The sequence below is a fragment of the Homarus americanus genome, unplaced genomic scaffold (genome assembly GCF_018991925.1).
Source record: "Homarus americanus isolate GMGI-L3 unplaced genomic scaffold, GMGI_Hamer_2.0 scaffold39675, whole genome shotgun sequence".
In the NCBI taxonomy this organism is placed as follows: domain Eukaryota; kingdom Metazoa; phylum Arthropoda; class Malacostraca; order Decapoda; family Nephropidae; genus Homarus; species Homarus americanus.
In genome coordinates, this window is record NW_024736071.1 from 9,697,090 (window position 1) to 9,712,187 (window position 15,098).

General features: G+C 32.6%; 1 protein-coding gene across 5 annotated transcripts in view; it reads right to left on the reverse strand.

The window, feature by feature from the left end:
* LOC121871778 (tuberin-like) overlaps positions 1-15,098 on the reverse strand; it is a 286,863-nt gene that overhangs the window by 146,043 nt on the left and 125,722 nt on the right. For all 5 annotated transcript variants that reach the window (XM_042374251.1, XM_042374253.1, XM_042374252.1 and 2 more), the window contains exons 14-15: positions 8,673-8,791; positions 307-453 (exon numbers count right to left, since the gene is read on the reverse strand). In XM_042374251.1, coding sequence (XP_042230185.1) covers positions 307-453; positions 8,673-8,791 — 266 coding nt within the window. The remainder of the gene's footprint in view (positions 1-306; positions 454-8,672; positions 8,792-15,098) is intronic.

Consider the following 15,098-nt stretch of genomic DNA (forward strand, 5'->3'; position numbering starts at 1 on the left):
ATCTCAATTTCAAAATATCCCTTCTCAAGGACCTGGTTATAGCTGGATAGCATAGATAATTCATAGATAACTGGGATTCAACCCTGTAGATTTAGTGGGTTACTGGGATATTATTAAGTCATAAATTTGCATGAAATAGAATATTCAAAACAACACTTGCTAGACAGATATCAGTTCTTACCTAATGAAATACCTAAAATTTTCTGTTAAAAAAATAACAATTGGCTAGAAAAGAGGTTGCAACAGAGCTTAGATAAGATATTAATATAAACATTAGATCGCCAGGGCTTACTCATATACGCTTACCTTTTGCTGAATCACAGGATCTAAGTGCATGTGGTAGGATGCAAGAGTTGCCAGGACTGGAAATACATAACTCTGAAAGTCTGACCGAGTGAATTTGGTCGGTGTGTTATGAAGTGACTCAGGAAGGCCTAGAGACTTGTCTGTAACCTGCCAAAAGAGCAAAGATTAAAAATACATAAATATATTTCACTTTATGCACCAATCTTAAAATCATTAAGAGAAAATCAAAATAGAATTTTAAGAAACAAAGACATACTCTAGTTGAATACAATATCTTAATGGTGGTGTGTAGGTACAGTTGCCTCAAAGAGTTCCTTTACCCATTGTGATGACATTTACGGTTATGTGGCAGTGCTGCAATATTAGAGTGAACTTAAGAATGAATCCGAAGTAGTCTCGTAACAATGGGGTTGATTGGTGGTAAGATTCCTAGACATTATTTCGCTTGGCAATAATGATAAAAATAAATGACAGAAAATAAACTCAAAACAAACAATACACACTTAAATGTTTCTAATATGGAAAAATACCAATATGAATGATAAGACTATACAAATAAAAGCTTGTCTACCACTCTGAAAAACTCAGGGTGTTCAAGCAACAGAAAGTGGTAAGAACAAAGCTTGGAGTTTATTGGAAGTCCAACCGTAAGGCATGGGTGACAAGACAGCTCTTTAATGAATGGGCTGTTGATGTGTTTTGCCCTTCTGTCAAGAGCTACCTAACCACCAATTAACTCCCTTTAAAGGTTCTTCTCCTCATGGATAATGCTCCTGGTCATGACCCTGACCTTGCCAGCAATTTGGAGTATCAATTTGACTTTGTGAAAGTGTTGTTTTTGCCTCCAAACACTACATCAATCATACACCCAATGGACCAGAATGTAATCAGCAACTTCAAGAAGTTGTACATGAAGAAAATGTTTAGGAGGTGTCATCAGGCAACTTCCAATGATCCTGAACTAACACTGAAACAGTTCTGGACGACACAATTCAACGTCCTGGAGGCTGTAAAATTGATTGTGTCATCATGGCAAGAAGTCTCCAGTAGATCCCTCAGTTCTTCAAAGAAAAGCACTGTGGCCATCAGTAGACCATGATTTTGAGGGATTTGAGGAAGAAACAGAGTTGGACAAGAAGATTGTGTCCATTGGTCAGTCATTGGGCCTTGAAGTGGAGGAGGCGGATGTGGAAGAGCTTGTGATGTCTCATGAGGAGGAACTTACTCCTGATGACTTGAAGCAACTGGATGAGATGTTACAGGTAGAGGCTGACAGTGGTGAGGAGGAAATTGAAAGTGATGACCATATGTCAGCTAAACAGTTGAAAGATGTGATTTACTACTGGGAGAAGTTCAGGGAACTGGCTTCAAAGCACCCAGAAGTGGAAAAAACTGAACTAACTTTGTGTCATGTTGAGGACTCAGTGGTCTCCTTCTTTAAACATAAGTTAATGGTGAGGAGGACAGGTGCCCCACAGACCACAATTGACACTTTCTTCAGTAAAAGGCAGATGGAACAAGATGCTATCCCTCAGCCTTCCACTTCAAGAAGGAGAGAGGATGTTCATGGTGGAGAATCTGTCAGTCCAGAGGTTCCTGACATTTTCATGGAAGGTGACTCACCTTCCAAGAAACAGTAAAATGCTTCTCCTCCACCTCCACTTCCTTCTCTTCTCCCTTCTCCTCCACCTCCCACTTCAAATGCACATCATCATCATCATCCAGGAGCCTTCTACATAAACACCTCAAAGTAGAGAGCTTTTCTACCATTTTTGTTGAATTTAGGAAATTTTCGGGGAGCTGGAACCAATTACCCAAAACCCATTGAAACAATGGTTTCGGTTAACGAACTTTTCGGTTAACGAACGACCTTCTGGAACGGATTGAGTTCGTTAAACGAGGGGTCACTGTACAGTATTACCCCGTTTTACACGGTTTCACTTTCCGCGATTTCTCATTTACACGGTACCTTGCCAGAACCGGACTTTCACTTTCCGCGGTGCATCTACTCATATACGCGGTGAAGTATAATTTTTTTTTTTTATTTAGCTCATAAAATTCATACAAATTACCCGGCCAGAATATAATTTCCATTGCTGGAATTCTTACAATATGATCATCATTTTGAATATAAACATCATGGATTTTGCATTAGACATACAAATTTTAGATCTTATGTAATAATTTGGTTTACACAAAGCAAATATTTTATCTTTTGTGCAAAATATATGAAGTTTACATTCAAAATATTCCCTGACCTGCAAGGAATCCAGAAATGTCAATTATATTATGCTAACTTTAGTCTGAGTGACTATTTATTACTAAATGTAAATATACTATTTTCTCCCAAAGCTTCTCTGGTAGGGAGGGAAGGTGGGAGGAGGGAGGGAGGGACCCAGCTAGGGCAGAGTATTTTGATAGTGTCCTTGAAGAATATTTCTTTGTTTATTTACTGAAGATATATGTTTTAGATCATAAAATTCATACAAATTACCCGGCCAGAATATAATTTACATTGCTGGAATTCTTACAATATGATGATCATTTTGAATATAAACATCATGGATTTTGCATTAGACATACAAATTTTAGATCTAATGTAATAATTTGGTTTACACAAAGCAAATATTTTATCTTTTGTACAAAAAATATGAATTTTACATTAAAAATATTCCCTGACCTGCAAGGAATCCAGAAATGTCAATTATATTATCCTAACTCTAGTCTGAGGTATTATTTACTACTAAAAGTTAAAATCTAGTTTTTTCACCCAACATTTCTCTGGTAGGGAGGGAAGGTGGGGGGTGGGGTGGGAGGGTTGGGACCCACCGACCCAACTGGCGCGAGTGTGAGGAGGGGGGGAGGCAAGTTGGGGTACTTTGATTGACAGATAGTGTCGTGAAGAATATTTTTTTTTTTTAACTGATGATATTTGTTTTAGCTCATAAAATTCATACAAATTACTCGACCAGAATATAATTTACATTGCTGGAATTCTTACAATATGATGATCAATTTTGAATATAAACATCATGGATTTGCAATAAACATACAAATTTTTAGATCTAATGTAATAATTTGGTTTACCACAAAGCAAGTATTTTATATTTTGTGCAAAATATATGAAGTTACATTCAAAATATTCCCTGACCTGCAAGGAATCAGAAATGTCAATTATATTATCCTAACTTTAGTCGGAGGTATTATTTATTACTAAGCGTTAAAATCTAGTGTTTTCACCCAATCATTTCTCAGAGAGGTAGGGGCCAGTGAGCTGGGAAGAGGTGGGGGGATTTGAGTCCATTATTTGAATGGACATTAACCTGGCGACTGTATTTCTCTCAAATATTAATTGTGTAAGCATACCATCATAAAATTTAGATGTTATTTTTACCACAACATAGGTATTGTGTCGGAAAAATTGGAGTTTGGGGGTCGCCCAGTCTCTATTGGAATTAATCCCATATGTTTCTGTGGTTCACTTAAGGTTTTCACTTTCATGTACCCTGTGGGTTCAATTGACGCGTAAATCTGTATGTATGTGTATGTATGTATGTAGGCTGTGTTGTATGTATGTATGTATGTAGCTGTGTACATGTATGTATGTATGTATGTAGGCTATGTATGTATGCTATATATATATATATATATATATATATATATATATATATATATATATATATATATATATATATATATATATATATATATATATATATATATATATATATATATATATATATATATATATATATATATATGGGACTTAACGTCAATAAACCCAGAGGGACTGTTATGAAACTGCTTGAAACAGAAATATGGGATTAATCAATACAAACGCCCCAAACTCACTTTTTCTGACACATAACTATGTGGTAGTAAAATAACATCTTAATTTTTATGATGGTACATGCACACAATTAATACTTAAAGAAATGAAATACAGTCGCCAAGTTAATGTCATTCAAATAATGGACTCAACTCCCTCCCCTCTTCTCACACTACACTGCTGGCTCTTCCTCAGAAATTTTTGGGAAAACCACTATTTTTAATAAATAATCAAACTAAATTAGGATAATAATTGACATTGGATTCCTTGTAAACCCAAATATTTTGAATATAAATATCATATATTTGCACAAAAATAACATATTTACTCTAAACATCTGCTATGCAAAATATGATGTTATATTCAAAATGATCGCAAATTTAAGAATTTGCAATGTAAATTATATTTCCCATGACTAAATAAAAATACTTCACCCGTAAAATTTTGCAGCACCTTGAGAATGTGAGAGCATTTGCAGGTTCTGGCAGGGCACGTAAGCGGGAAGCGGAATGTAAGGACCCGTAAAGTGAGGGTTGACTGTATATATATATATATATATATATATATATATATATATATATATATATATATATATATATACTATATATATATATATATATATATATATATATATATATATAAATATATATATATATATATATATATATATATATATATATACTATATACTCTTTCACACACACACCTTTAACTTACATTCACGTGGACTTAATCGGGACTTACGACGTCGGAACTACGACCGCCGCAGATTTTTAATAAAAATTTTTTTTTTTTTTTTTTTTTTCAAATGACACCGCATTTTCTATACGAAACGTTTCCAGTTAATGTAGTCTCCATGTATATAATTAGAAAATTATGGGGGCCCCATGTGCATTCAGCTGACTACATTAAAAGGTAAAGTGCTAATCACCTAAAAACCATTCCTTATTAGTTATTACTTTCACTGTATACTGTATCCATTCATCATTATTCATTACTATTACAGTACTGTATTTCATTGTAGATTTTTATTTGGCCGGATAATTTCAGGCGAATTTATGAGCTAAATAAAAAAATTATATCTATGTCGGACTTACGACTGCCGGAATGGACTTACGCGGGAAACCTGTGGGACCTGTAGTGAGGGGTTGATTGATTTGGGTCTAACTTATTTTTTTTTTTTTTTTTTTTTCAAATCTATAAGTAATGGTTCTATGGGTATATATATATATATATATATATATATATATATATATATATATATATATATATATATATATATATATATATATATATATATATATATATATATATATATATATATATATATATATATATATATATATATATATATATATATATATATATATATATATATATATATATATATATATATATATATATATATATATATATATATATATAGTATATATATATATATTATAGTAATATTTCTGCTATAACGCTTATAATTGTGTTCTTTGTAATTATCGTGGTTATAGAAAATCGCGTAATAGAAATAACAGGGCTTATGGAGAAAATAGGTTAGATTACTTAAATCGAAAAAAAAGTTAGCCTAACACAAAGGATAGCACAGTCTAAATAAATGTTACATTCATATCTAATAATGAAATCATACAGTAAATTTAGCACTTTACCGAAAAAATATGAATGTAACTTGGGGGAGAAGGGTGATTTTGAGGTTGATAACATCAAGCTTCTCTTCAAGTGTTATATCCTTTCTTTACGATAATCACCGGGAAATTCTATCATCAGAATGCTTTTTTGGAGATATTCTTCTTTACCATATTCAGTTAATACCACAAAATTGGAGAATAGTAGTAAAAAAAGCGTATAGCAAAACAAGCGTCGCGTTATACAAATATTGTCTGAATTCATAAATCGTTAGAGCAAATTAGCGTTATCAAAACACGTTATAGTTATAGAGAACTCTGCTATATATATATATATATATATATATATATATATATATATATATATATATATATATATATATATATATATATATATATATATTGTCAAAATCTGCGGAAAATGACAACGAGACCTTAGCTTTAGGCCAGTTGCCTCTGAAGATGTCTTGAATAAAGATCAGCTAAGGTATTCCATGTTTCCATTTTCCGCAGATTTTATCAGATTTATCTTATCCACGGATTGTGGATTTATATATATATATATATATATATATATATATATATATATATATATATATATATATATATATATATATATATATATATATATATATATATATATTTCTGAATATTTCTCATTAAAATCATCAAATCATTTTCTTGTCATCGCCTGCAGCACTAAACAGTCCCAGTCCTCCTTGAACAGGGCTAGAGGGTACGTTGTTTTAGAATTGTTTTCAGTTAAAAAACCTATTACATCACACGATATTTTACCTATACTGCACCTGAATGAATATTTCTGAAATAAATAGTAGTTTTGTTGAAACGTGATGTATTTCAATGTAAAATAGGATAAAATACATGACGAAAACAAAAGACTTTACCTAAGCCCGATGTTTTGAGATGTTATTCGTTTTTTTACTAGTTTTTTGGTTAAAATACTGTTATATTACAATGATAATCTATTCATACTGTGCTTGATATAATACATTCACTGAAATGTAATATTTTGCTGAAATTACAGTGGTATTACAGTGGAAAGTGGATAAAATCGTGACGAAAACAATGACTTTGTTGCAAAAGATGTTACCGTAATCGCCAATGGTTTAGTTAAAAACTGTTGTATTACAACAATATTCCCTCCTAATTGACTTAAATAAATACTGAATGGAAATATACAATTTTTTTGAAACTACTCGCTTCAGTTAAAGTGTGTAATAATAAATGGTAAACAATTTGCCTTAATGGTGTTTCACACGTTGACCTCATACAGGACGGAGTGTTTTTATTAAGGTTTTGTTGTTCCATTACCTCAAAAATAGCTGAACTATACGAGAATATCATAAATTAATGATTTCTTGGTCAAAAATCAGGCTTATATATATATATATATATATATATATATATATATATATATATATATATATACAGTGACCCGGTTAACGAACTCAACTGCTCCAGCAGGTTGCTTTAACCGTAAGCCGTTAACCGAAACCATTTTTTCAATGGGTTTTTTGGGTAATTGGTTCCAGCTCACCGAAAATTACATAAAGTAAAAAAAAATGCAGTAAAGTACACTTACTTTGAGGTGTGTTTGTAGAAGGCTCCTGGATGATGATGATGATGATGATGATGATGGGATTTAGAATGGGGGTGGAGGAGAAGGAAGAAGAGAAGGCATTGGGGTGGAAGAGAAGTCACCCCATGGCACCATTTCACCCATAAAATTTTAGCTCTCTTGGTGTAATTCAAGATTATTTTCTTTAAATCAACACTGCACTGCATTCTATATTGTCAATATGTAAAATATATTTCAAAATGACCAATAATTTGCTTGGAAACACAGAAAAAAAGTGTTTAGTTGAAGAGAGTCTCAAGCAAGATGTTACCTCCAGTGAAAACAGAGAGAGACTAACGCCTGTTTGCTGTGTTAAGAGGCTGGATGCCGCGCATTAAACTAGTCACTTTACCTTCAATTATGTTCAATAATCATTAAAATGACTAAAAAATTGAATAATAAACTTTTAAAATTATTGAATAGTATAAACTTCTTGATATTTACTAAAATAGTAAGGAATTTAAGCCCTAGAACCGATTAATGTATTGGCGAACTGATACTAAAGCTGGTTGCCCGGTCAGTGCAAGCGAAAACATGTTGAGGTTGCTCGTAAGAAATTCGCTAATCGAATTTTTGTTCGTTAACCAATTGAAGATCCTTATGGAAGGCAGTTCGTTAACCTAAATTGATTAACCGAGGCATTCGTTACGAGGTCACTGTATGTGTGTATATATATATATATTTATATATATATATATATATATATATATATATATATATATATATATATATATATATATATATATATATATATATATATATATATATATATATATATATATATATATATATATATATATATATATATATATATATATATATATATATATATATATATATATATATATATATATATATATTCAATTAGCTTTTTACAACACTGTAAAATCTATTCAATTTTCTATACATAATTATCACAATAATTTAGTTAACAAAAAAGTACAGGTATCCCTTTCTACACGAATGGATTACATTTCCTTGAAAACCATTTTTAAAGTGAATATTTGTATATTGAATAACATAACATATGGGAAATATAGAGTTCAGTTCCCTCAATTTTATATGGTACTGTAATTTAGTAGCTAACACATTAAATAATTAATGAAATATATATTTGGTACATTACCTACAGGGACCATATTCGTATAAGTGAGAATAGCTTTCGTATAGTGAGAAAAGAGGCGTAAAAATATAATACAGTATTCATTTTATGATGGTTCATATAGCAAGGGATGCCTGTATAATAAAAGTCAAATGACACTAACAAGAGCACAGAGAGCAGCTGCAAAGTAGTCAATATCATTGCCATCCCGGGAAAGAATAAGAGCCTTGTTCAGAAGCACTTGAGGGACTCTTTCAAGTATCATGCGAAGAACTCCCCAGTCTGCAAAAGAGATTTATTTTAGAAAATTATATTTAATTAGTTTAGTATTACATTAAAATTGCTAATATTATTATTTCACATTGGAAAGGATGGCCGACTCTTAGAGGTTGGTTGTTTCATATAAGTGAAAGATTTAAAAAAATACAGTATTCAAGTATGGTTTATACCCAAAAACAACACTATAGTGCATTTTTCTCAGCTGAAAAAAGATGCCCTGCCCCCTCCTCAAAAGTTACAGTTGAGTGGCTGTTGCAAACATGCCTGATTTCGTCCTGAAGTTATGATGTATTTTTAAACGAGTTTATTCAAAATAGTTAGGATGACCGTTTCTGACAAGAAAGATATTTAGCTGAATTACAGTATATAGATACATACATAAATTATTTCAAACATGAACACATTGGAAGTTTATCAGAAATATTATACATGAATGAACTGTTAAACTCTGGTCATAAATTCACGCTTTCAGAGGACACATTTAATATATACAGTGGTCCCTTGGTTAACGAGCACAATTCATTCCAGAAGGTTGCTCGTTAACCGAACCCATTGTTTCAATGGGTTTTTGGGTAATTGGTTCCAGCTCACCGAAAATTACAGACAAACTAAAAATAAATGCAGTAAAGTACACTTACTTTGAGGTGTGCATGTAGAAGGCTCCTGGTTGATGATGATGGGAATTAGAATGGGGGTGGAGGAGAAGGGAGAAGAGAAGGCATTGGGGTGGAAGAGAAGTCACCCCATGCTACCATTTCACCCATAAAATTTTAGTTCACTTGGTGTAATTCAAGATTATTTTCTTTAAATCAACACTGCACTGCATTATATATTGTCAATATGTAAAATATATTTCAAAATGACCAATAATTTGACTGGAAACACAGAAAAAACCTTTTATGTTGAAGAGTCTCAAACAAGATGTTCCTTCCTCTGAACTGGTAAACAAACTGACGCCAAGCTTGGTGTGTTGAGTGGGTGTTTGGCGGGCAAAAAACTAGCTTCCTCTACTTCAATATGTTCAATAATTGTTAAAATTGCTAAAAAATTTAATATAAAACTTATAAAATTATTGAATAGTACAACCTTCTTGATATTTACTTAAATGGTAAGGAATTTAAGCCCTAAAACTGATTGCTGTATTGGCGGACTAATACTACAGCTGGTGGGCAGCCAAATGCAGGCGAAAACATGTTGGGAAAAATTTGTAAGGAATTCGTTAACCGAGGCGCTCGTTAACCGAGAGATCACTGTACAGTACTTATTTTTACCCACAATAAGACATACTAAGATTAATTACTTATCAGTAATACTACATTATGCAAAAACCAACATTTTAAAAGATTAGAATCAAATTGAAATATGCAGTTGTTCACAGTTACTTTCCCGCCTCTGCTGACGGCTGTTCGCTCAGGCAGCCAAGTCTGTCACGCTCGTCCACCAATTTTCAGGGGCTGTGTAATATTTCAGTGTGATTCTGATCTTTTAAAATTTTTGTTTTTGCATAATGTAGTTTTACTTATACATAGTTTGTCTTAGTATGCCTTATTTTGGGTAAAAATAAGTATATATTAAATGTGTCCTCCGAAATCGTGAATTTGTTACAAGAGTATAACAGTTAATTCAGGTCTAAGATTTATAATAAACTTCCTACTTGCTCATGTTTCAAATAATGAATGTATGTATCTTTATGTAATTTAGCTAAATATCTTTCTCGTCAAAAATGGTCATTATAAATAAACTCATTTAGAAAAACATCATTACTTGAGGACAAAATCGGACAGATTTGAAACAGCCAATCAGGTGTAACTCTTGAGGAGGGGGGCAGGGCATCTCTTCTTAGCTGAGAAAAAACGCACTATAACAATATTGGCAAAAAAAGAAAAACTACTCAAGGTTCACTCTCAAACCCTAATTTGCATACTCTCTCTTCATGTGAAACAAAAACACAATACAGTACAGGGGGGACCTCGCTACATGTTGTATTGATACATGTCATTACACATACTGTATACTGTAGTATATCGGTAGTAGGTAGTAGGCAGCTACCACAGGAAGGTACTACCGGCTGGGAAGATATTGGAAGCATAATGTGTTGTCTAATGGTAAACCCTGCTGCTATATGGCGCCCAAAAATTTGTGACCAAGTCCCAGGTTGCTGATCTGACTTTCTGCCTCATTTACACACAATTGCAGGGTCTTAATTCTTTCTCTTACTGTTGACAACACAACATACATATATTGTTCCTCACTCTTGATTTTTTTTTCATTTTTGTATTTCTTTATAGTTCTTTATTATTATTATAATTATTATTAGTAAAGTCTTATTATAATTATCATTATTATTTTTTATTTTTTATTTTTTATTGTAAATTTTATATACAGGTATTATGAATTATTATTATTATTATTACATCTTTGCCTCCCAGGCCCCAATGTGGGTCAGTGACCTGTGCCCGGGTGGGCTAACCCCTGGAATAAAAAAAAAAAAATAAATAAATAAAAAAAAAATATATACCCCTCTGTATATATTTCTGACACTAACAAATATATGAAGAAATTTTCGTTACATAGGTAACCCTTGTTTAGTGTTAATTTACTGAACATTAATTCGCTTTTGTGATAAAAATTTTTTTATGCACTTTCTCACTTGCCATTAGGTCAAGCAATAGCTTGAATCACTGTGAAGAGAGAAAACCAAGGACAAAGTGGCCTGTGAGGTCGCATGTTGTCATTATTATATGCAATGATACAATAAAAATGATGGGAAAATCACTACAATGCCGGTACTCTAATATGGCTTAGAAATAAAGAAAATATTATATACAGTCGGCCCTTAACATATGCGGGGGTTAGGTAACAGAGATACCCGTGAATGTTAAGAATCCGCGTATTTTTGCTGCCCCCCCCCCCCTAAAAAACCCCTGGCCCCCCCATGTCCTTATTTACCGTATATACCTGTGTGTAGTTCGAGTTTTTAAGACCAAATTATTTGGCAAAAAATTGGGGGTCGACCTCAAACGGGTAAGAGTTTCGTTACGTTGAAAAATATTTACCAGTAACTACCAGCAAACAATGGAAACGACGCACCAACGCACCACCAGCTGCGAGTGTCGGTACAGTTGCCAGGGCAGATCTCTTGCGTCATCATAGCAAGCCCAAAGTAGCCAAATGCATGATATGGTATGCACAGGACTATGTAAAACAAAGTATTCATTTTTTAAAGTTTATTTATAGATACTGTACATAAATTTTTGTTCATTACATTGGAAACATCAATCTTTGTGAATTAAATTTGAAACAAAAGAAAACTACGATACCGTATTTTCATTAAAACATTACATCACAAGTATATTTTACCTTAACTGTGACTGAATGAATATATTCTCAGAAATAAATATGGAAATGTAATATTTTGGCTGAAATGACGTACATACTACAGTGGAAAGTGGGATAAAATCATGACGAAAACAATGACTTTCACTTTCTTTCGTTGTTCAAAAGATTTTACTGTAATCGCTTTTCGAATGGTTTTCAGTTAAATAAACTGTTGCATCACAAATGAATTAGGATAGAATATTATTGTAATAACAGTTTTTTAACTGAAAACCATTTGAAAAGCGATTACGGTAACATCTTTTGAAAGAAAGAAAGCGAAAGTCATTGCTTTCGTCACAATTTTATCCCACTTTCCACTGTAATACGTACGTCATTTCAGCAAAAATATTACATTTCCATATTCTCAGAAATAAATAGTAGTTTTGTTGAAACCTAATGTACAGTATTTAATAGTAAAATGCAAAAAGAGATATAAAAACAATTAATACTGTACACCCATAATGTACTGGCTGGCATCTCCACTCGTCCCTGCTCCCGCCAGTCACCGACTCACCACTCCTCCCCACTCTATTCCTCCGCCGCCTCCACATCGTCATTACTGTTGTATTACAATAATATTATATCCTAATTCACTTGAATAAATACTAAGATACCATATTTCTGAATATTTTCATTAAAATCCATCAAAAATATTTTCCTTGTCATCGTCTTAAGCACCAAACAGCTCTTCCCAGTCTTCTCCTTGAACAGGGCTAGAGGGTACGTATTTTTCGAATCGTTTTCAGTTAAAAAATGTTACATCACATGTATATTTTACCTAAACTGCACCTGAATGAATATATTCTCAGAAATAAATAGTAGTTTTGCTGAAACGTGATGTATTTCAATGTAAAATAGGATAAAATACATGACGAAAATAAAACACTTTACCTAACCTTCCGATGTTCAAGAGATGTTACTCGTTTTTTTAATAGTTTTCGGTTAAAATACTGTTATATTACAATGATATTCTATTCATACTGTGCTTGATATAATACATTCACGGAAATGTAATATTTTTGCTCAAATGAAGTACATATTACAGTGGAAAGTGCGATAAAATCGTGACGAAAACAATGACTTTCGCTTTCTTTCGTTCAAAAGATGTTACCGTAATCTCTTTTCGAATGGTTTTCAGTTAAATAAACTGTTGCATCACAAATGAATTAGGATAGAATATTATTGTAATACAACAGTTTTTTAACTGAAAACCATTCGGAAAGCAATTACGATAACATCTTTTGAACGAAAGAAAGCAAAAGTCATTGCTTTCGTCACTTTCCACTGTAATACATACGTCATTTCAGCAGAAATATTACATTTCCATATTCACAGAAATAAATAGTAGTTTTGCTGAAACATAATGTATTTCAATGTAAATTAGGATAAACTACATGAAAACAAAAGACTTTACCTAACCTTCCGATGTTCAAGATATGTTACTCGTTTTTTTAAGAGTTTTCGGTTAAAATACTGTTATATTAGTGATATTCTATTCATACTGTGCTTGATATAATACATTCACGGAAATGTAATATTTTTGCAACTACAATGCTGATGTCAACACAAGCGTGGTTACAGCGAGACTGACTGAGTGAGGGAGAGCTATGAGTGTGTATGTGAGGTTGCGGGAGCGGGCAGTGTCCCGTGTTCGGTGCCGCGCGCGAGTTGAATGTACTTCAATTACTTCAATGTACAGAATATTCCTCCGGCGGGGCAATCCGCGTATTTGCAAATCCGTGAATGCTAAACCCGCGTATGTTAAGGGCTGACTGTAATTCAATAAAAAAAAGAAAATTGAAGAGCAAGGGTGTGTATATGTGTGGGAAGTGCACGTACGTGTAGAGGCAATGGGCTAAAACTGTGTAACTAATTTGTCAGGCCAGCCGTGCAGTTAACAATGCTCTCAGTCCCTACACTGAGCTGTAAAAGGAGAAGGTGAGCCGTAAATGTCAAACAACTTTGGACAAGTTATTCATGAGAAAAGCTGAAAGCAGATGATGAAGCAGATGATGATTTACAGGGCAGGGCAGAAGAGAGTATTGCCTCTCCCTCCAAATAACTTCCTTTGCACCACCAATCCTCACGCAGCAGTCAACATTTTTTGTGGTAAGTACAGTACAATATTTTTATTTATTCCAACTGTATTTCTCTTCATATTACATGTATATCATGAATTATTTAATGTACTGTATTGTATGTGTTTATAAATGTTTATTTTCATTCATAAAAGTGTTTGAATTACATTTTTGGGGCCTAAAAAAATTCCGTAGGAATGCATCTCCAGTTTTATAATGAAAGTCAATGGGAAAATAGGTTTCGCGTTACGGAATTTCGCGATACGGTCAATTTTCCAGGGATGGAACCCTTCCGTAACGAGGGGAATGCCTGTACCAAAATTATCAAAATTTTCCAATGTACAGTAGAATTGCAACTTACGCGAGGTTTTCGTTCCTGGGACCTCGTGTAAAGTCAGAAACACTCCTAAATCGCCCTTAAATCAATATATATATATACAGTGGGGTATGCTATAACGAACGGATGCTACTACGAATATTCCTATAACGAACGGTTTTACCTATAAAATTGAGAATGCTATAACGAACGAAACTCCTACAACGAACATTATTTAAAAAAAATTTTTTTTTTTTTTTTTTACTAATTTATTGTTTTTTTTTATTACAAATATTAATGATATTCTTTATTTCAGGGGTTTAGATGCATATTTATGCACTTTTTTACAATTTTTACAATTTTATATTATATTTTTCAGTGTTAAGTGGTTGTATTTGGGGGCCTGGAACGGATTAATCCTATAACGGACGAATGCTATAACGAACAAGGTTCTAGAACCAATTAGATTCGTTATAGCATACCCCACTGTATACCTATATATATATATATATATATATATATATATATATATATATAT